We start from the raw sequence: 23902 nt of genomic DNA, 5'->3' as shown, positions 1-23902 counted from the left end.
ATGACATCTTTTATTAATAATCATTCTGGAAAATATCATTTTATAACACCTGTTATAAATGGCCAAAGATGTCCCAAAAGTTTGCTCTGGCTTGTCTAAACCTTGTAATTTCCTACACTTATCCATACACTGACATATCTTTTGGACCGTTTTCCATGTGGGTCCTATTTAAAATTAAAATCACGCTCCGAACAGTGCATATTCCAACTTTTGAAGGAAGAAATGTATTGCGAGCCTAGCCCATACATCAGTCTTAATGGTTACGTGTCACGCTGAAAACGACAGAATGTGCTGCGAAATTATCTACAAAAGTTTTCACCATTACACTGTTAAGATATAACATTGCTATTATCTCTCATGGTCCCAACAAATGCTTCTTATTACTGACGATAAAACATTACTTGATTATTGCATGAACCCAGCAAATGATCTCATACTGTAAAATATATAATGGTTGCACTCTCATGGTCCTATTAAATGTCCCCTTGCTGTTAACAATAATATAATTATACTCTCGCATGGTCCTACCAAATGTTCCTTTCCTGGCAGGAAAAACGTAATCTGACTCAACAATGGTGTCACAAATGTCCCCTTACTGTCAATAATAACAAAGTAATACTCATTCGCTCCCAATATAATATGGATTTTTAAAGTAGCTTTAACAATTTTTCAGTCATGTCGCTACAATGTCTGCAGTGTGGCAGTTCGTAGCGATGTCTAGCACTGTGGCATTATTCGGCAGACATGTATCATGATGTCCCACCCAGTCATGTTACCCTGACAATACACCGACCAGTCCTAACATTAACCTCTTAATGCTGATCGCCTAGCAAGACAGCCATTAGTACCTTTTATTTTTAAGTATTTGCTATGACTCTGCCGTGTTCGAACCCGCGACCTCCCGAATCCTAGAAGGACGCTCTAACTTCTAGGCCACATGAGCGGTCTGGACTGACACAATTCAACTCATTAAAAGGGACATTTTTGCAAGAGTTGAAATTATCAATGATTTTTTTTTTAACAATATGACCATAGTAAATAGAAAACTGTAACGATATGTGAAAATGTGTTCAGTAATGTTATAAATCATTTAATTTCAACACGAAACTATTAAAACAAACACATAAATTTGACAGTGATAATAATACATATATCTCAAAAATAACTAAGCCAAAATACCTACCAATTGATATTTGTACCCTACACGCAAAAACAAACTAATCACATTCTGCAGACGGTAACATGATGCACAAATAATAGAAAGCTGACGTATATATCTAAAATTTGTGTTGCTTGTTTCAAATTACAAGTGAAATAAAATCCCCGCAACCAAATTTATAAGACATACTTGTTATATTTGTCTACAGTTCAACAACAACTCATACCATGCTACTCCAAAACACACCGAATGGGCTTTTGCAAGCACGGTGCATTTCAAAATCTCACAAGTTAGTGTGTCCCATTTTGTTTTCAATATTACAGTTTTACTCACCTGGTTGTCACGCCATAATCTATCGGTTGTGTTCCGCGGGTTTATACATAACTGACCTCATACACAAATATGCTTAGAATGATGACGTATATCGTTGCTCGCCAAATTGGAGGAATAATGATTAAATAAGAATAGCCACGCTGAAAGTTTGTATGTGCCTTTAGGTTTTATGTACCAGTACCACAGATAACTCTCAGAGTGTATCGTATGTAAATTTACTGATGGTCTGATACTAGTCCAATACCACAATGCAACATACGTCAACATTTTCAGACAATTTAAATTTAAATTTTCAAACCATTCTTAAATTTATAAAGAAACGTATTTGATTTTTACTTGTCATATTGTGTTGATGAGACGGCGTAACGATCTTGTTGAGATGGGGTAACGACCTTTACTGATGGGCCAATTGAGAGTTGATTGGAAAGAAAGATGAAATATTTGCTATTTCACATTTTTTGTAATTACTTGAAAATCATGGAATGCAGCAGTCAGGGAAGTCTTGAGATATCAATATTTATATTCAACTTATTATTCGGAAAAAATATAAATTGTATGACCCATTTGCGAAATGTATGCGTGCATAGTACGACGTGAAATTATATCTTATATTTTGTTTATTTTTGCTGCAAACAACCGTCTAGATCAGACATAATGATCAAAGTTAGCTGAATACACTTATTTTCTTATTTAATTCTGTCAATTTTGTTATGTTCAGTGTTATAGAAAGTCCTACTTTATAATCCACTGAATGTTATAAAATATTTAAAAAAAACTCCTTTATCATACATTCATTAGTACAGCAAGTCCTGCTTCATCATCCTCTCAGTTATAGAAAGTCCTGCTTTATCATACTCTCACTGTTATAGAAAGTCCTGCTTTATCATACTCTCACTGTTATAGAAAGTCCTGCTTCGTCATCCTCTCGCTGTTATAAAAAGTCCTTCTTTATCATACTCTCGCTGTTATAAAAAGTCCTGCTTCATCATAGTCTCAATGATTTAGAGAGTACGTTCAACAGAGGAAAAACGGTATAGATCGAAAATAATAATCTTATGAGTTGCAATATTTATTTCCTTATTTAATTCCGTCATGTTCTCCATATTTAGCGTAATAGAAAGTCCGGCTTTATCATCCACTAGTTGCTATAGAAACTCCTGCCGTATCATACATTCAATATTAAAAAAAAGGTCCTGCTTTATAATCCTCTCGCTGTTATATACAGTCCTGTTTTGCCATCCTCTCACTGGTATACAAAGTCCAGCTTTAACATACACTCACTGTTATAGAAAGTCCTGCTTTATCGTACACTCAGTATTATAAACAGTGCTGCTTCTGCAGTGATCCCGTTGTTCCAGGCAAAAATGCAATAATCCCCAGTTCGTGGTTTGCAATCTATGTTGCGCATTCTTTGCCCCTGAATATATATCAGTAAAGTAATGTCTAGTAATGAAAACTTACAAATGATAATCATTACAATATCTTTGAAACCTAAAATATATTTTGTAAATCACATGAACACTGATTTTATTCATTCAGTTGAAATCCATTACCATAAAAACTGGTCCCTGTATGACGTTATCAAAGTAATGATGTAAATATTAACCAACAGAGTCGCCCTTTTCCATGTCGATTTTACAAGTACTGTATATATTCATCATTTGAAATGTTTTATTGAAAGCTCCGTGATTCTGCCTGTGTTTTAAGACCAGAGATCGAGAACGGCTTTGGGGCTCAGGCCGGTGGTACAAGTGACGCGTCCTGTCCCTTGGTTTGACGGCTCCTACATCGGTTATGGTTGGTCTGGATCCGCATCTGTATAAAACGAGGTCATAGACACAGTTAGGCACCTTGTTTACACAACTTCACGCAAGAAAAGTACTGTAAGGAAAATGCTGGAGTCAAATTATATTGTGGTAGAGGTGCATAGACAAAGTGGTGACATATGAGCCGTATTAATTAACAACGAATCAAATTGCATCAAGTAGCTAAATTGTCCCTGTTTTGTACATGATACAGTCCGTATGTGAAAGGATAATAAAGACCTAGGTTATCATGCAATATCTGAAGTACATGGTACCTGCCCCAACATAAAATACAGCTAAATTAAAGAGAAACATGGTACCTGCCCCAACATAAAATACAGCTAAATTAAAGAGAAACATGATACCTGCCCCAACATAAAATACAGCTAAATTAAAGAGAAACATGATACCTGCCCCAACCTAAAATACAGCTAAATTAAAGAGAAATATGGTACCTGCCCCAACATAAAATATAGCTAAATTAAAGAGAAGCGTGGTACCTGCCCCAACATAAAATACAGATGCTGATGATGCTGGGATGAAGGTGGTGGTGGTGGTGATTAAAGGAATCATCACCAAAACAATAATTAGTAAAATTACAAATGATAAGCCACTTCATTAGCAGGAGTACTTGTACAGCTGAAGGTAGGATAACAACTCTGGAAGAACGCGATCAGCTGCTGTTCATAGACGACCAGAAGCTTTACGGGCAAAATGATTCTGAAAATTATACCTTGTTTAAACAGCAAGGACCCCATAGCTAGCATCCAAATGGAAGTTTTAATAAATAAGTGCTTACATCAGCAGTTGTGACAGTAGGAGTAAAGCTCCCAGACAACCAATGATTAAAACAATAAGGAGCTGAGGGCGATTTAAACCATCTCGCAGTTCTCAAAGCACATTTGTGATGAAACAAAAATGAAAAGTGAGATTACAAAACTGTAAGTTCAAAAATTAAGGAAAATACTCTGCAAGCTAAATACACGTGACACGGTCTCATACTTTGTTGCTTAGACAGTCAATAGATTCCACGAATGAAGTTTTACATTTGACCCCAAAACTAGCTGTAAGGCACAAACAGAAAGGCAATTAAGCTAATGTGTATATTTATAAGTAAGCGCATCCAGCATTTTATGTAAACAGAATTTACATTTCCAAACTGGTTGGAAGAAGAGATAATACAACTGATTGCGACTGTTAACGTAGAATGCAGGACCATAGAACAATACGGCAAAGAAGTTATGTCTCGAGCTGGAAAGAAACACCAGCCGCCAGCCTCCCTGGAAAAACAAATGTCCGATTGTCTTCCCATATGCTTGTGTATTTTGAAATATGTAAGCAAAAGCTATACCGATATAGTTAGATATTCGTATATCTATAATATAAATATATATTAAGGTCAACGAATATTTTGCTTTTTTGTTACTGCCTCCTTTTCATGTCATTGTTGTCTTATTTTTGTGGTCTTGTCATGCGTATGTTTTGTTTGATATGACATTGCTGTAAAGAAACTTTTGAAAAACAGTTGTTTACAATTGTCAAGTCATCCAATAAAAATAACATACATACATACATACATACATACATACATACATGCACAGTACAGCTCCGGTAGCCTAGTGGCTAGAGCGTCCGCCTCGGATGCGACAGGTCGTGAGTTCAATCCCCGGAAGAGTCATACCAAAGATTACAAAAATGGTACTAACAGCTGCCTCACTTGTATTAAGGCTAATGTTGTTGGTGTTGTTGTTGTTATAGGGTTTAACGCCATTTTCAGCACAAGATAGGCTACACATGGCGGCCAGTATAAATGGTGGACGAAGAACCCGGGAAAACCCCGGAAAAAAACACCGACCCACGAGAAGCTACTGACAAGCTTTCTCACATATCCACATTGACCGAGCCCGAGACTCGAACCCACGCAGACAGAGGTGAGATGGCAGTGATCCGTGACGGAGAGTGCTTTAGAGCACTCGGCCACTCGGGGCCCCTTTAAGGTTAATGTTAGGACTGGTCGACCTGGTGTCAGGATAATGTGACTGGGTGGGACATCATGCTAGACATCACTTTAAACTGACACAGTGCAGACATTTTAGCGATATGTCTGAACAATTGTTGAAGCTACATTAAAAATCAAAATCACACACACATACATATATACAGACAAACAGACAATTAGTGGTATGTATTAGCTGGAAGTGGGCGGGTGTGCTGTAAGTAATCCCTCTGAAACGTGTATTTACCCAGCCTGCCAAAATAATTCGAATCATCTCTCTCTAACTGAATCCCTTTTTAAACAGATAAGTATAACATTAAACCGCTTATCAAATAGTTGGATTATTCCCCAACGTCTGCGAGTTTAAACAATGTATACGTTTCAAAATGGCCTAATCCAACGAATTCAGATGTATAACCATAATCTTCACTACCTGCTAATGACAAAATTCCAAATTAATAATCCGTTCTCTTTGCTTAAAATTGCCAGACGATTAAGTGAGACGATTTCAACAAGACTGGGCAAACTACTACAATCAGCAAAGTGACAGCTCCGAATAAAGGATGTAATTACGGGACATACGGTACATATTCATTTCCCATAGTAACTCCATGATGCATTAAAATTTCATAAACTTTAAATTTCGAAATGATCATTATCATATATATATATATATATATATATATATATATATATATATATATATATATATATATATATATATATATATATATATATATATATCACAGTATGATCCCATCCCTGATGCAAATTTAGGTGTGGAGTAAACCATATGTCTTGCTACATTTTCATCAACATGTGTTTGAAACACGATCTCAGTTCCGCACCAGAAAATGGGACGAAAATGTCAGTAGTGAACATTCCAAAGTCAAGTCGATAAACGAACACAAATTCCATTAATAAAACATTGTCAACATTATTATTTCAATTACAAATAGGGTAAGCTCTCGTAAAATTCATTTTACTAACATTTTTAAGGTTTTAATATCAGCCAAACATTTCATTCCAAACCCATGTGTGCTCTTTCTTTATCCTCTTCCATTTCGAGACTGGTTCTGCCATTTAACAGAATTTATACAGTGAGCTGTTGAGCTTTTACGTAATAACGGATGCATATTTCTGACTTTTATTAATTATATTGTGACTCGAAATATAAACACTTGAAACGTTCTATCAGCAGTACTTAATAAGGACTGCGATTTTGTTTACAAATCATAAGTAACCAATTAAGTGGTTGAGGACAAGTTAATACACGTACTCCCAAACAAACTCGCCAATGTCTGGGATTAGTTCGTCTATTTTAGTGGCGCAGAGTGGCCGAGTGGTCTGTCAATAACTCGCTCACACATTTCACCTATGCCTGCATGATTACAAGCTTTGGTTCAACCAATATGGGTACATAAGAAAGCGTCCCATTAACTTCCTTTGTGTCGGTAGCTTTTACAAGGGTCTTCCCGAGTTCTGTCTCTTACAAATGTATGGACCGCCATGTATATCCTAACATGTGCTCGGAAATGGTGTTAACTCCACACAAGCGAACCTAACCATATATTTATTTGAAAAGGGGCTTAATATTGTTTTCATTTGTCCATAAAACAATTTGCATGGCTATTTGAATAGGTACCGTATGTTGGCACGGTAAAACGCGCATTTTAGAGGAATTAGTGATTGGATAATGTTGTTGTTGTTATAGGCTGCACATGGCGGCAAGCGTAAATGGTGGAGGAAGTACCCGGAAAAAAAAAACCTGGAAAAACACCGACCCAAGAGAAGATACTGGCAAGCTTTCTCACATACCCACGTTGGCCAAACCCGACGCTCGAACCCACGCAGACAGAGGTGAGATGGCAATGACCCGTAACGATGAGCGCTTTAGACCACTCGGCCACTCGGAGCCCCTGAGACTGAAAGTTAAACGACAAGTCAGTACAATAATGGTTATGTGGTGCCGATTAAAGGTAAGTTCTAAACATTCACAGACAAAATAAAACTTTGGGTTAATAAAGGCTTCCAAAAAAGCATGATTGAAGGTTATGATGTTTACATTTACATCATTAAAATCGGTTCCATTGACACTTTTAATGCACCATAAACAAAATTCTTTAAAAGAAAGGTTTGATAAATATTATACTTGCAGGTTGCTCACTTGCTTGACTTGTCTTGATACAAAGCTCTGAAATCCTCTATTGAAGGCATTGCAACTGAAATGGAAAGTTTCAAAATTTGCGACTGCAAAGGACAGACATAAAAATATGTTTAAAATGTGTACAACATGTATTATGATTCAATCAGGACTATATTAGAAGACTTGATCAGGAACTAGATAATCTACCCAGAGACATGTATATTGAGAAATTGCTAGAGGTTTCACACGACAGTGAAGATATTGTAACCTGGTACAGGTCAGTTTTATTTAGTAGAGCACGAGGTTTTCCTGGCTGTCCATCTGGATATTTGGTTGTTAGAAAAAACAGAAATGGTGTAAGTAGTTTAATAAAATATGCAAGGGATTGTTATTCTTTAGCTATATTTATAAAAGGGGATCCTTGCGAGATCGATTCTATTTTTAGCAAGAAGAAATCAAACCCTAATGTACAAGCTGAACATTGTGAACATGACGATGAACATAGCTCAGGGCAAGCAGAACAAGTGATTAATTCAGCAAGACTCTCGCTAGCGGAAATCAAGAGTGATTGCGGTCATCTTCAACAAACTGTTGTTTCACTCAGAGAAGAGATTATATCTCTGAAGGCAACCCAAATCACATTGGTGAATATGAATGACCTTAATGCATTCCGTGCTGATGTAAATAATAAGGTACAGGCACAATCTCAAACAATAGAACTGCTCCGTAATGAGATTACGTCACTGAAGACTACTCAAAGCGTGTTGATGAAAGAAAATGAAACTCTCCACACCATCACCGAGCAACTTAGAGTTAAGCTGATGAAATCTTTGAGTAAACCCATGTCTTATGCAGATGTCGTTCGCACGAACAGTCCAGCTGTAAGTAACCTATCATGTAGTCCCAATGGATGTGGTGATAGCTCTCCATCAGTTGCTGCTCAGAACAAGATTCATGTGTCTAACTGTTCATCTTCCGTCTTGATCGACTCTAACAAAACTGGTTGCGATACACACTGCCGCCTATCAAGTGAATCTCAGAACAGAACTGCAGTGTCCAACTGTTTGTCTCCCGTGTTGGTTGAGGCTGACGACTCTACACCAGGTACAACGGCAGTGGAGTCACGAACCGGTGTAACGGCCCAACCAACTATGGAAAAGAGTGGGGTCAGTGCTCTGCAAACTCTGGTTTCAAAAAGTTCGGATATAATTTCACAGACTTTTGTTAGAAGACATATCGCCCCCTTCGATGGAAATATCCCACAGATTTATAAAGCCAGTGTTCATCCTGATGTGACAAATGTTGTACGCACACCCATTCAGAATCAAAATAAACTGTTAACTTCGACTTCGACCAGGATAGAGAACGCTAGGCATCCGATTACTAGCAACAGTAATGTGAAAGGTATAGACTTGAAAACCCCTCCTAGCAAGATACCTACCGTTATTGGGGGTCAGGTAGAAAGACCTAGATCATTTGGTAAATCAGGTTTAGAAATAGGTTCAGAGAGTATTGTTGGACATGAGGATGTTGATGACAAAAATGAGAATGTTGTATTTGAAGGTGTAGTTAGACGTAGAACAAGGCGCTTTTATGTGGGTGGCATTGGCGTCAAATCTACTGCTGAAGGCCTCGGTAAATTCTTGAAAGAATACGATATAGATCCGTTATCCATAAAGTTTATCCACAGTAGACGTAATTGTCTATCGGCCAAGCTGACTGTATATAATTCAGACTGCGACACTGTTGAAAATGATGTAACATGGCCAAAAGGTGTTTATGTAAGAAGGTGGTATGGGAATCAATCTTGGCGAGACAGGTTTAGCAATCGCGATCAGGAGGCAAATGAAGGTGCAGGATGCGATATTCTGTGACTAGGGTGACAGTTAATTGTTCATAAATTTGCCATTATGCTCTGTCGTAAGTTAATGTGTTTTGTCATCTTTGTCATTTTAGTCCTGCTTTCACGATGCATAAGTATTAATATGCCTATATTGCAAGTTAATATGAATCTTAATATACTGACCTGGAATGTTAGAGGAATTATGTCCTCTGCTCTTAGCTTTACGGCAATGCTGGATAGATATAATGTTGACGTAGCTTGCGTAACTGAACATAAACTATTACAGCACATACTTCCATTTTGCGATACTATTCGTTCTGATTATAAATGCACTGCTAAGGCAGAGGATATTTCCTCTATTTGTATGTTAATAAAATGTGGTAAAGGAGGAGTTGCAATCTTCTGCAAAACTTCTCTCATGAGATATGCTAACTTTATAGATGAAGTTAATAGTGACAGAGTTGTTGGCATAGAATTCAAATTTCCCGATATGCAAAATGTATATATTTTTTGTGTATATATGCCGACCCTATTATATGGCATAGATTGTTACAAAGCGCAAATTGAGTTGATTCAAAATCTCTATGATCAGTACTCACAGCTGGGGGACGTGTATTTTACTGGTGATTTCAATGCAGTAGCTGAACCAGCCACTTTCAGAGATTACAAAGATAGAGTATTTCATGAGTTCTTGCGATATAATAATCTAGTGAGTGCTGGACATTTAATAATATGCACTGGTTCCCGCTATACGTTCACCCCAGCAAGAACGATGATTGATCATTTTGTACTGTCGGATCAATGCATAGGTAGATTACGAAGTGTGCACATTGTTTCAGATCACGAAGAGCACGCGATATCTGACCACCTCCCTATCCTTACTTCCCTTCGTGCAGTGACCTGTGGGAGAGACTTCAGACAGTCTATGAAGAGAAACAACATAGCCTGGAATAAATTAAACGCTGATATCTTGAAAAACTATCAATCTGAGCTGGACCTTCGCCTGAAAACTTTAGATATAGATACTATTTCGCACAATGTTGATAGCTTTTACCAGCACATTGTTAATGCAATACAGCAGTCAAGCGACATCGCGCTTCCAAAGTCTAAATTCAATTATCATGCCAAACCATACTGGTCAAATGAACTCAAAGAAGCACATAAACTTCAAAGACAAGCTAGATATACTTGGATAAATGAGGGAAGACCGAGGGGTAGTCAATTTAATTCTTACAGAGAATATAAAGATAAGAAGAGAGACTTTAGAAACGTTCAAAAACTGGCTGTGGAAAAATATATGGGGGAGGTGTATGAAGAAATTGAAAAAGCACATGAATGCGATGTAAGACACTTTTGGAAAATGATCAACATTAAGAGAGGGAACAATACAAATTTTTGTCAGGAACTATCAACTGATGGAGTTTGTGTCCGTGATGATGATTCCATCGCAAATGGCTTTGCTAGATACTATGAGGACATTCACACGCCGAATTTAAACCATAGTTTTGACGGAAACTTTTATGAATTTATAGAGAGAGAATTAAATCGGGGTCTACAGGACGAAGTAAGCCATATCGAGGCCTTACAGACCAGTATCAGTTTAAATGAAGTAAGAGAAATCATTAAAGGTCTAAAGAAATCAAAAGCATCGGGCCATGATCAAATTTGCAATGAACATTTGATCTATGGCAGCGACTACCTCATCGAGTGTATGACAATTTGTTTTACTCGGATGATTGATCAATCTTACATACCTGTAGATTGCAAAAAAGGGTTAGTAATACCACTGTACAAAGGTAACAGAAAATCAAAGAACTCCCTCGAAAGTTACAGGCCTGTTACTTTACTGCCTGTTATCTACAAAACCTTTGAGAAAATTATTCATGAACGTTTGGTAACTTGGCTCAAAGATACTAATTCTAGTATACCCAGTTCACAACAACATGGTTACCAAAAAGGTTTAGGCTGCACAACAGCGAGTTTTGTGCTGTTGCAATCAGTACAATATAATGTAAACATGGGTTCACGGGTTTTTGCTGCTTTTCTTGATACAAAAAAGGCATTTGATACGGTGTGGCACGAAGGACTGCTTTTTAAATTATTCACGTTGGGAATTACGGGTAAATCCCTTTTGATATTTTTTAACATGTATACAAATTTACAGAGTAAAGTTCTTGTAAATGGGCAATTTTCAGATTGGTTCTCAATTGGCCAAGGAGTGAGACAAGGGGGTGTTTTGTCAACCTTGATGTACACAATATTTATAAATGACTTGCTGCTACAGTTAGAAAATAGTGGATTTGGAGCAAAGATTGGATCCTTAGCTGTGGGAAATCCAACCCTAGCTGATGATATTTCACTTTTGGCTATATATCCTAGCAATCTACAAAAGCTGTTAGATATAGCATACGACTACAGTAATAAGTGGCGATTCGAGCTTAGTGTTACAAAGTCATACATTATCATTTTCGGACCCCAATACAAGAATTTTATCAATATGAAATGGTATCTTGGCCCGTCATGTTTGCCGGTTACCGATTCGGCAACACACCTGGGTCACCGGATTAACTCAAAGCTGACGTCGCATGACGCAATACTCGATGCATGCAAGAAAGGGAAAAAAATCTTTTCACGGTCTGTTTGGTATTAGCATTAAACCGAATGGTTTAAATCCTTTGGTTGCTGCAAATGTAATTAAAAAGGTAATTTTCCCTTCAATGTTTTATGGAAGTGAATTATGGTGTAACATTTCAAAAAGTGACCTCGCTTTATTGGATAAAACTCTGAGGTATTTTGCCAAACATTTACAAGGTTTTCCAATACATACAAGATCAGACATTGCCCTGGGAATGCTAGGATGGACATCAGCGCAGTCCGAAATTGATAGAAGAAAATTGATGTTTTTACACAGATTGTGTTTGATGCCTAACCATGTACATACTAAACGTGTTTAACGTTGCGTTATTTCACTTCATTCTGAGCGGATGCATGTCAAGCTCAGGGTTAATTTCAAATTTATATTATACCTCAAAGAAGTTTGACTTGCTCGGGTATCTAACTGATTATTTACATCATTCTGAAATTCCAGATAAACATAATTGGAAAGAAATTGTAAGGTCAAAAATTGTTGGTCTTGAAAATAGCCTCTGGAGAGTTCGTATGTCTAATCAAGCAGATTTTGATAGATTCTCTTCGATACACGAATACTTACGACCTGCCTCAGTGTGGCAGTCGGCTAAAACTAGACAACACACTAAGGTATTTACATATGTAGCTAAACTATGGGCTGCTGTTCCACAAACACAGCTTGATATGTGTATTAGATGTGGGAATGTTTATACAGACTTGATACTTCATTGTTGTGTTAGTTGTCCTTATATGTCGAACTTTCGAAATTCTTTCTGGGATTTCCTTACTGATAAATTTCCCCTGAGCCTGCACATTACGTTATTTAATGCAGAAGATGAGCTGCAACTACAATATCTTTTAGGTAAAAGGTTACCATCAGGAGTAATCGACAAAGAAAACTCCAAGCTATTCGTCCTGTATGCAGCATACTTTGTCATGCAGTGTGCAGCTATCTTCTGTAAATAAGGTACTGAAACTTGCAACTTATGAGTTGACGAACACTTTGTTGATTGATATTGTGTAAGAATTTGTATTCCAATATAGAACTTTTTTTTTTTTTTAATATGTGTTGATTGTATTCAGATGATTTATTCTTATATCATGTAATCTTCCATGGAAGGAAATAAAGATGATGATGAACCTAACCATCTATTTATTTGAAAAGGGGCTTAATATTGTTTTCATTTGTCCATAAAACAATTTGCATGGCTATTTGAATAGGTACCGTATGTTGGCACGGTAAAACGCGCATTTTAGAGGAATTAGTGATTGGATAATGTTGTTGTTGTTATAGGCTGTACATGGCGGCAAGCGTAAATGGTGGAGGAAGTACCCGGAAAAAAAAAACCTGGAAAAACACCGACCCAAGAGAAGATACTGGCAAGCTTTCTCACATACCCACATTGGCCAAACCCGACGCTCGAACCCACGCAGACAGAGGTGAGATGGCAATGACCCGTAACGATGAGCGCTTTAGACCACTCGGCCACTCGGAGCCCCTGAGACTGAAAGTTAAACGACAAGTCAGTACAATAATGGTTATGTGGTGCCGATTAAAGGTAAGTTCTAAACATTCACAGACAAAATAAAACTTTGGGTTAATAAAGGCTTCCAAAAAAGCATGATTGAAGGTTATGATGTTTACATTTACATCATTAAAATCGGTTCCATTGACACTTTTAATGCACCATAAACAAAATTCTTTAAAAGAAAGGTTTGATAAATATTATACTTGCAGGTTGCTCACTTGCTTGACTTGTCTTGATACAAAGCTCTGAAATCCTCTATTGAAGGCATTGCAACTGAAATGGAAAGTTTCAAAATTTGCGACTTCAAAGGACAGACATAAAAATATGTTTAAAATGTGTACAACATGTATTATGATTCATTTTCCCAAGTATTGTTCAACTAATATGACACAACTGTAACTAAGTCTAATTAGGTGTAACTAGGTGTACGATAAACCAACTGTAATTTTTATTACAGAAAAAAAAATGTATCACTGATGTGTTACATGTTGCAGGTTTTCTGGTGAAAATCGTCCCAGGCGACAAGGTTTCAGAATATTTGATATAATTACGGATTATTCAATTAAAATAAGATATGATGAAATCTTTCAGAGGGCAAAAGTCTGATTTTCCTTAGAAAACCCATCCTGCTATAGAAAAGTAGGCCTTTGGAATGACTGAATAGCTATATCATTATACTAAAAAAAAAAAAAAAAAGAACGTGGATTTTAGCTCTATGTACTCTTGGGCAATCGAAACAACCTTGTCTATTTAAAATAATATTTGAATAACTTTGACATTTAATAAGAGATTCAAGTGTAGTACTAGTGATAGTTTTCAAATTTTTTAGGTTTTGGTGGCCAAATTTGTGAGATTTTGGTGGCCAAATGACCAGCTGGATATGCGAAGAATGAATCCTCATAATAAAATAGTGGCGGTGCAGATAACAATTCGATGAAATATTAAATATTCATTAAAATACCTGCATTTTTAATTTTAAATTTAATTCCTGTAACTTTTGAATTATGTTTTCCATAGCCTCAAAGAATTGTTTTTGTTGCTAACAGCGCTGACAAGTCATCAAATTGTTGTGATATCCAATAGTTAATTATGATGTATGAACAACTACCGGCACGTGGACAGTTCAAAATGGCCACTGTTTACAGATGATGTCTTTTTCTAGCATGCGACGGAAATGGTAGAGAACGTTATCACTGAAGCCGAGGAAGATTGGTTTTTGTCAGGACACCCGGTTTCCGTTACGCATCTATGTAATCTACGCTTTGATTGAACGTTTATAGAAACGTTTTCTTTTGTGATGCAATAGCTTGTAACCATACGTCATACACCGTGCTTCAAAATAGATACTGGAAAACATATCAACAGACAACGTAACAATGCTGGTCGATGATAATAAAATTTTTAATGAAATAAACCGCTAAATTCAAAGGTTAAAAAAATTGGAACAAATGGCTGTCCACAGCAGTAAAACAAACGGTTTGACAGCAATCTGTTTTAAAATCAAAAGGTTATTCCTCTTCTATAGAAGTACAAAAACGGAATCAATCTTGATAGAAAAAATGTACAAGAAATTCCTTAAACAAAAACGATATGGCAAGGACCGCAATAGTCTGCATGGATGAAATATGTATAGTCTAGTGTTCAGATTGAATATAAAATTATATAGTTGAGACTTCTAGATACAACCCGGGAAGAACCACCCACCCTTGGGAAGCTAATGGAAAGCTTTTCACGTACCCACGTTTGCCGAAGCCGAAATGAGATTCCAAACGGACATAGGTGTGATGTGAGGCTACCGCCTTAGACCACTTGGACACCCGTGTCTCCTAATGAAAATAAAAAGTAGTATAGTTTCTATATTGGCAATAACTCATATGAAAGAAAACAATACAGTTAGCAGAAAGTTTCTTTTAGACCTTTGAAAGTTATTAGAAATTTGCTTCACACAGGATTTTGGTTGCGGAAAACCGATGTGATCTCACAAATTGTGCCATACTGAAAACTGTTCAACAAACCATATATCCGTTTTTTTTCTTTATTTGAATAGAGGCATCCATGATCTTGAACCTGTACAAACATGATGAATTTGTACAGCTCATTCACCTTATATTTAATGGTCAATTATTGATAGGGTAATTTTCCCCACACACATTTCTGTGTAATACCCTTTCTGTGTAATCTCGTTCACGTGGAGACAGTTATTTAACGTGGAGAAGAGCAAGCAAATTCACATTGGCATTAACTTTTAAATAAATTACGATTGCCTGGTGCCTTACCTATATGAAAATATCTTTTTTATAATAAAACAAAGATCCAAATTCGAATATTTCACCGTAGTACTACTAAAGTTATAATAAACGCCATAGTGAGTATGCATTTGAGTATGTCGGAAAATATCCTTAATCGGAAAGAATGAATTTTACATATTTAGACTAATATACATCAGAAAACATTTCAAGAAAAAGACCCGATACAGAAAATAATTTTACATTTTCGCCATATTTGTTGGCATGAATCTTAGCACTGGTAACAGTATTTCGTTGTCCGATATTTGGACCAAACTATACTTTTAACTCTATTCAATATGAACAAATACTAAAAGAAAAACATACCATTTACAAGATTGAGAGAAATTTACCGCCTGTCTTTTTGACAATGTGCGTTGAAGGAAAGCAGATATGGTCAATGAAATTGCAAAACAAAAGTAACTTATGAACACATTAGTATCACTGAAGATCAGAGAGAAGTGGGTAGACATGTGTGCCTCATAGATAAAGCAAGAGGTGCGCGTTATTTTCGGCATTACGTTCTACCGCGGTAAAAAAAAATACCGGATATGCACCTCAATACTTTTTCAGTGTACGGGTACGTTGGTAGTTTACGTCAGTAAGGAGTGTACGGAAATTCCCTAGTATTCTTGTAATGAGCTTAATGATATTAACAGCATGTTTTCATTTTTTATGATAACATAACTCAAGAAAATATTATTTTGTTAAATACAGTTGTTTTGTCACCAATAAATGTTAAATATTACACCATAATTAGAGTTATGATACTTTAAGCATGTTTGACACGTCGGACTTACGGCAATTTGATGGCCAAATTGGATGTTGTTAGACATGTTCGGGCCAAATGCAGGTTTTGAAAACATTTCGGATTTAAAATAAATGAAATTATTTTTAGTCATTTATTAGCGTATGTGAATATGTTAATTACTGCATTCTTTTATAAGATATAACTCATCCTAAGATTTTCAAGAGAAGACATGGTGTATTTTCTTGGTGGGTTGGGTGTTTGAATATGAATCAATTTCTTTCGTCCACTAAATATTTTCTGGTTTGTTGAGTATGTGTGTTTTAATATTTACTCTCTCTCTCTCTCTCTCTCTCTCTCTCTCTCTCTCTCTCTCTCTGACACATATAGTGTACCGGTGTTGGCATCTCACACAAAGTTTCCTTGTCTATTATAGCAATAGTGCAGCTGGTGAATTGTTGGCTTAAGTGTCATCACTTCATAATTTTTATCAAAACCCTCATATATCAGCAAGATGCCTTTCATAAGGTGTCAGCCATATTGTAAGATTAATCGTCCCCATTTAGCTACAGGGTGTCATATTTATCGTAAGCATAATCGTCCCACCTAAGTTATAGATTTTAGAGAACTGTTTATACAAATATTAACATACACATATCAGATACATCTTCTGTTACGAAATGGGGAGGCTAGGAATTTATTTCAGCTGGGATATTTGTTTCCTTTATCTCAAGATATTTTTTTATCCAAATAATATAATGGATATATCATGTAGTTATTTCGCTGTAAATTAACACAAGATATTTTCCTGCTACTGACAGAAGGAATTTCTTTGATTACAAATGTGTCAGGCCCCAGCCAAGAACATTGACTTGTATGTCCCTAATTTATTTTTCGGTAAACCATTATACGTATCGCGGTATGTTCAAAAATACCGTGCTATATCGTTATGCAAAAACCTTTTGTGGTACCCAGCTAAAGTAAAAACACACAACTAGTGCAGCTTCCGCAACATTATGGAGACAAGAATGGTTTTGTGTATTTCCTAGGAAATGTGGATTTAGTTCAGTAAAATTTTCCGCATCAGCAGCAGGACCAGTCTACACGCCTGTATTACCATAGCAGTAACAGCCTTTACACCTGTATTATCAAGAGTATACTTAGTCTAAACACGTGTATTACCTGTTTAGCCGTTATTATTAATTTTAAGACATAGTTTAAAATTTATTTGAAGCTGTATTAATCAATGACTTAACGACAGACAATAACTATCATATTATTGTCATAGTTATCATAACAACAACATAATCATCAATAACTGTCATTATAGTATGCGTAGTGCTAGACGGTCAAAACACCTATCTTATTACACATTATTAGATGTCATATTGACATTGGACCATATCTACCTTATCTGAGTATATATGAAGCTGTTTTTCACGAGGTAAAATTAAAGCGTTATATTGTCACGAATTACGCATCCACGAGTGAAAATTGAAGCGTTGTATGGTCACGAATTACGCAGCCACGAGTGAAATAAACTAGAGAAATGGTTCCAGATATCTACTAAATATAATGTAGGTTGCCTTGCCATTATACAGTTTTGAAGGCAGAGAACGTCGACGTACTTGGGTTATTTTCCAGTATGTGCCAATGCGGTTAGAAAAATTAATTGCATTACAATGATGATTTGAAGTTCGGCAATTTTACAGTAATTTAAGACGTTAATATTTTGCACGTTTATATCCTAAATAAAATCTTTCAAAATACGTATTTTGGTTAAAATAATAAATGTTTTCATAATAAAATTAAATGATTTTTCTTAATTGTCCTTTAAATATTTTGAGCTGATTGAGAGCAAACAGTTTTTGTTTAGGGACTTGCATCATCACAGAACGATCGGATCCGACAGCCTTCGAGAACATATTTAAGCTTAAGCATCACAACATAACGGTCGTATCAAACAGCCTTCAGGTCACACTAACGATACTGATGATAGTAAAAGTTTACCTAGTATGAATCGGTTTTTTCTTTTTCTTTATTTCTGCATTCAAACATGAATTTTTTGTGACTTTGTCAAGCTTGCAATCTAGTTCTGTAACAGCCAAATGTTAATAGTCACTTCATTTCGGTTTGCAGTCAACGGCCGCCCATCTCGATTTCTACTTCTTATTTAGACATGATTATGAGTATGATAAGAGTTTAAATCGTCGCCCACATAACTAGCAGCGTTAAAGTATGGCATTTTAAATATATAACTGTGAATTTTGCAAGATGTGACCGCAACACTTAACTGTGAAAGTTGCAGGGTCAGCAAACCTCATAGGCAGTTAAGTTGATGTATAAGTTTAGATACAGTGTTAAGGTTAGTGCCTGTGCTGGAATAATATGCTGTAATGCTCCTGGTTTGTGCATGATTGATTTGTAATAAGAATTCCGTTTGATAACCATCTCACAGATCAGCCAAGGTGAGGTAAATTTGGTTCTAAGTGTTGGGGAAATGGCAAGAAATGAAATGATGCAGAGGCAACTTTCATACTTGTAGATATACGTGTCATACTATGAAACTTTCCAGAAATCAGTTTATTGTTAAAGCCCGACATACCTGGGCAAGTCTTAAATTATTTTTTGGCGGTTTGATACATCTAATCATGAATGCCTAAACTAAATAAGGGGTTAGCTTCCAATGCCAAATCGTGTTTTATAAATGTTCTGCATCGCACAAAAAGTTAGTCTAGCTGAAATCGTGACTACGATAAAGAATAGAGAGTAGTTTTTCTCGATAAACAAAGTCCAAGGGACCTGTATTGAAAGTCTTGAGAGTCAATTTTGCCCAAGAGTAAAGAGACGATTTTGAAAATGGGAAAAAGAGAGCAAGGAACCGTATCTAACTTCCATACAATTTTCCTTTGATATCAGATCGGAAGATAATTGTTTGAATTTATTTGTCTTGAATGTTATATGATTCGTGTGTATATATATATATATATATATATATATATATATATATATATATATATATATATATATATATATATATATATATATATATATATATATATATATAGAAAGAGTGAGAGAGAGTGGGAGGGAGAATTATAAATATACACCAGACAGAAAGGAAAGTGATATCCCTTGACATAGAAAAATACTTGATAATAGTAGGCAGAATTAATATTTTAATACAAATAATAATATCATACAGGTTAGAGAATTTGAAATTCGTACTCTCCGGAGATTCGAACCGAGGTCCACGGGTAAACGGCACTCATCGCCTTCCCTGCACACACGAGCCCATATTCCCTCACGACTAAGCACACTGTTATATGCAGTCGTGCATCGTACCAATAAAATTGTCTTCATTGATAGGTGGCCAGTTGACGAAATCGTTTTTTTCTTTAATTGCTGACGTTGTAAATTTGTACATATTTTGCCGCACAGTAAATGGTATTATTATTATTTTTTTTAAACTGGTTGTGTGGAATTGTTGCTTACTCCCCTCGAGCACAGATCCATAAACAGGCCATTTTCAATTGTAATGGTCAATCTGTTAGATACTTAACAGAGGTGAAAAATAAAGCTGGTCCCAGTGATATATTTAATGGAAGTGGGCTACAATAGTAGTCCAGTGAAATATTTAAGAAATGAACTACAACGGTGGTCCTAGTGACATATTTAATAGAGGTGAACTAAAATGGTGGACCCAGTTATATATTTAACAGAGGTAAACTGCATTGCTAGTCCCAGTGACACATTAAATAGAAGTGAACTACACTGATGGTCACAGTGATATACTTAGTAGATGTGAACTACAGTGGTGGTCCCAGTGACATATTTAATAGAAGTTAACTACAATGGTGGTCCCCGTGATATATTTAAAAGAGGAGGACTACAATGCTGGTCCCAGTTACACTGAAAATTGCAGACGTACAAGCTTATTATCCCTTCTGGTAAAATATTTACACAGCTGTTACATTACAGGTTGAAATAAGCGGGAATGGAAACATTATTGGAATAAGAACGAGCTGGTTTTCAGTCTGGACATTCAACCATTGAAAACCTTGTTCATAAACACGTATTTTAATACATCTGTGAATATAATGTGCTTTCTAATTGATCATCGGTGAATGCAGTGGGCATTTTTAATTGGTCCAAGGTTATTTTTTGGGAGGATAGTAAAACTACAGCAATGTATCACTTAGAACCGCCATTTTGAAAATGGACGCTGGTGAGTTAAAACGTGCTACATCTCCATCTATAAAAGGGTTTGTGTGGCGCCAGTAAAGCGCTATTATAACCAAAATGATGTACAATAATGTAACTATTTTAAACACTAATATTTGAACTGTGTCATGTGGTCATACTTAAAGTTTATTAACATTTGTGTATACATAAAATCATCGCTGCATTCGGCTACTCACTGCTTTCTTTGCATAAGATAGGGCTGTTGATCTTAACAACATCTTTCATTAGTGATCGTACTTTCTTTTGTTCTGTATTTTGTTTGTTTCTTTGAGTTTGATTTGTTTAGGATTTTCTTTTGGGGAAGGAAAGCCTTTATGGACATGTTCTGGTTGTCGTAAAGTGATTTGAGTATGCATGTTAGGTCACTTAATCTTGCATTAGAAGGAAATACGGATGATGATGGTGATACAGATGACCAGTATATTAGGGTCTGATTACTGACAGAATTGAATAGCTGGAGCAAGAATGTTTGGCCCGTCTGTCAGCAAGAAGAAGCCAGGTTACAGTGGGACCAGTTTAGAGAATCCTTCATAGTGGTTTCATAATTATGCCTAAATGATATGTTCTTGGTGGAATCCAGATAAACATGTTGCACTTGAAGCTTTATGAATTTAATTTTCCTTAAATTGTTGCATACCTATATTTTATTGGCCACAGAAACTCGGTTTTACAGCAATAAACCACCATTTACATACTCTATTCTACAAACTGATACATATGTGGTCTGAATAATGAATTTCATCGTTATTGGTTTCTTATATTCAATATCATTAAAACTTACACATTTGCATGTCGGACACCAATATATCTGTGAAAAAAAGAACACTCCTAAATATGGATAATTTGGTTAATAAGAAAACAATTGGTTTGAGAGAGAGAGAGAGAGAGAGAGAGAGAGAGAGAGAGAGAGATGTAATAGTGCTGTCCTAGTGCACTTGTAGTGTACACGACCAATGGTAATTTTAGAGGCCGCTTCTACCCGGCAGTAAACGATCATTCACGTTGTTCGTGACATCCAGTAAATGACCGTATTTTTCTTTGTCACGCTGTACTGTTTTATCCCCTAAACCCCGTACTATACTATATACACGAGGCATGGCCGGAACGGTAAACTGAGGCTTCTTTTGTATCTATTTCATTATTTCCTGTCTCAAAATAACCTAGTAAAGCTTAATGGGCAGCTTTTATATTAAATTGTTCAACTCACAGGTACCTGACACAAATTGGCACTATAGTTGTTCAGTCATGAATATAGTATGCATAGAGTGAATATTAGGGGTATAAAACCCTTTATGGGCTCAAATATCGCGTATAGTACTTAATAAGTTTAAACTTGTATAATATGAACTTACAAAACTGTCATTTAAATGTTTAGGAGCAATCTGTTTAACGATATATATATATATATATATATATATATATATATATATATATATATATATATATATATATATATATATATATAGAGAGAGAGAGAGAGAGAGAGAGAGAGAGAGAGAGAGAGAGAGAGAGAGAGAATGATATATTCTATTATGACTAAGCATACATCACCAAAATATGCTGCTATTTTCTTCCTGTCAACCCGGTCCCTTGACTGACTGTGATATTACAAGCATACCTGTTACCCGATGTCTATCAAACTACCCTTATTGGAAGTACAGTTATGGTCGGTACTGATAAAAACAAAGAGAATAAGAAAACATTCCTTAACACAGTCAATAAAATGGTTTATGTGCTTGTTTACATTTTACTTTTTTTCATCTCAACTTTATCGCATGTACCTTTCTAAGTATTAAGCCGCCAAACTTAATATAGTCGAGTATCATCAGTTTTTTAACGCCAGTCAATATATAACGAAATGTACTTGCCATTTGCCATTAACTATCTATTCTAAATAGACCTTATATGTCTATATATATATAGGATGAATATAAAATATAATTGCAAGTATGAGAACTATTCTAGTTATGGAATGCATTTCCGCTAATGTGGGAGAATGCACTTCACGTAAGGGTCCGCAAACTTTTTTTATATAGCGTGCCACTTTGTTACGGATTATTTACAAAATGAACGAGTGTGTGCCACCAGTAAGAGAGTAACACTATTAAATTGGAGTTTTTGGACTGCCATTCGCGTGCCACACAAAACCTCTTGACGTGCCATAGGTTGTCGACCCCTGTTTCAGACTCTTTGCTTTGGGAAACATCATAATGTTTGGTACTAGCATTATATCAGGATTATTATTATTATTATTATTATTACCAAAATACACAGAAAATCGTGTTATTGGCTTTATCATAAAATGCTGCTTATGGCTAAGACAGGCCTTCGTACGTTGTTAGGTCTAGCTTGTTCAAGGCTGAGTAGAATCCATCTTGTTTGCAAACAGTATGTGAAAAAACCCACGTCATATTCAGTTTATGTGAGTTTTTTTTCAAAATCAAATTCTTCTTGCAATAGATGGATTATTCATAAATGTTAGTGCCATTTCATTTTCCAATACATACATACTCCATACTGCTGTACATTGCATTAAAGTCAGTGAACAAAAAGCAGTATAAAATTGTTTTTATTACAGGTTATTATTTCGCATACTCACTGCTAAATGGTGCATGATGGCTTAACTGAAAGAAATGGGACATCACTATTACCATAATGTTCACCAATTTCTTTACAATCAAGTACCATCCACCACATACCTTAGGTGAATTGTGCATTACTAATAGCCCATAAAATATTACCACTAGACACATACAAGAACTTATTAGGTATGTAACTAGAGAATGTGCAGTTTCACACTTATCTCTATTTCGTAATGTTATTCGTGACTACATTGTCAGATAAACTCTATGTCAATTTAATGTGGAGGAATGTTTTTATTTTGGTGCTTTTTAACGAACTGTCACATCTTTATGTGTTAGATCCATATCAAAACGGCATAAATTGAGATCCAATTCAACTTTGTGTTCGATCCGTATCAAAACGGCATTTCTCGAGAACTAATCCATCTTTATATGTTAGATCCATATTAAAACGGCATGTCTTGAGATCCAATTCAACTTTGTGTTAGATCCGTATCACAACAGCATGTCATGAAAGCCATTGCATCTTTATGTGTTAGATCCATATCAAAACGGCATGTCTCGAGAGCCAATCTATCTTTATTTGTTAGATCTGTATAAAAA

The 23902-nt window shown here is 35.9% G+C and overlaps 1 protein-coding gene across 4 annotated transcripts; it reads right to left on the bottom strand.

The window, feature by feature from the left end:
- Positions 1–1059: 1059 nt before the first annotated feature.
- On the bottom strand, positions 1060–22514 carry LOC149791038 (uncharacterized). 4 transcript variants are annotated; one of them, XM_089972944.1, is made up of 6 exons: positions 22264–22514; positions 15177–15265; positions 13658–13712; positions 13309–13415; positions 7450–7515; positions 1060–3307 (listed from the first exon to the last, which is right to left on the bottom strand). In XM_089972944.1, exons 2-5 carry the CDS (start codon positions 15214–15216, stop codon positions 7457–7459), a joined length of 261 nt encoding a protein of 86 aa, XP_089829070.1. In that variant the 5' UTR covers positions 15217–15265; positions 22264–22514; the 3' UTR covers positions 1060–3307; positions 7450–7456. The 4 variants fall into 4 exon arrangements, 3 of the variants coding, with proteins under 3 accessions (XP_089829070.1, XP_089829068.1, XP_089829069.1); XM_089972942.1 differs by having other exon boundaries at positions 7461–7515; XM_089972943.1 differs by lacking the exon at positions 22264–22514 and having other exon boundaries at positions 7461–7515; positions 15177–16189.
- Between the last annotated feature and the right edge of the window lie 1388 nt (positions 22515–23902).

The sequence above is a fragment of the Sinohyriopsis cumingii genome, chromosome 10 (assembly GCF_028554795.1).
Source record: "Sinohyriopsis cumingii isolate HCF-2022 chromosome 10, ASM2855479v2, whole genome shotgun sequence".
Classification (NCBI taxonomy): domain Eukaryota; kingdom Metazoa; phylum Mollusca; class Bivalvia; order Unionida; family Unionidae; genus Sinohyriopsis; species Sinohyriopsis cumingii.
This window is presented reverse-complemented; position numbering and strand designations above follow the sequence as displayed.

Bases quoted from the DNA above. Each gene is read 5' to 3' on its own strand.
- LOC149791038 (XM_089972942.1), bottom strand. From the start codon at position 15,216: ATGTCCGTTTGGAATCTCATTTCGGCTTCGGCAAACGTGG. The intron at 13,713-15,176 runs GTACGTGAAAAG...TTTCCATTTCAG, and splicing joins TTCGGCTTCGGCAAACGTGG to TTGCAATGCCTTCAATAGAG. The intron at 13,416-13,657 runs GTGAGCAACCTG...TTTAACTTTCAG, and splicing joins TATCAAGACAAGTCAAGCAA to TCTCAGGGGCTCCGAGTGGC.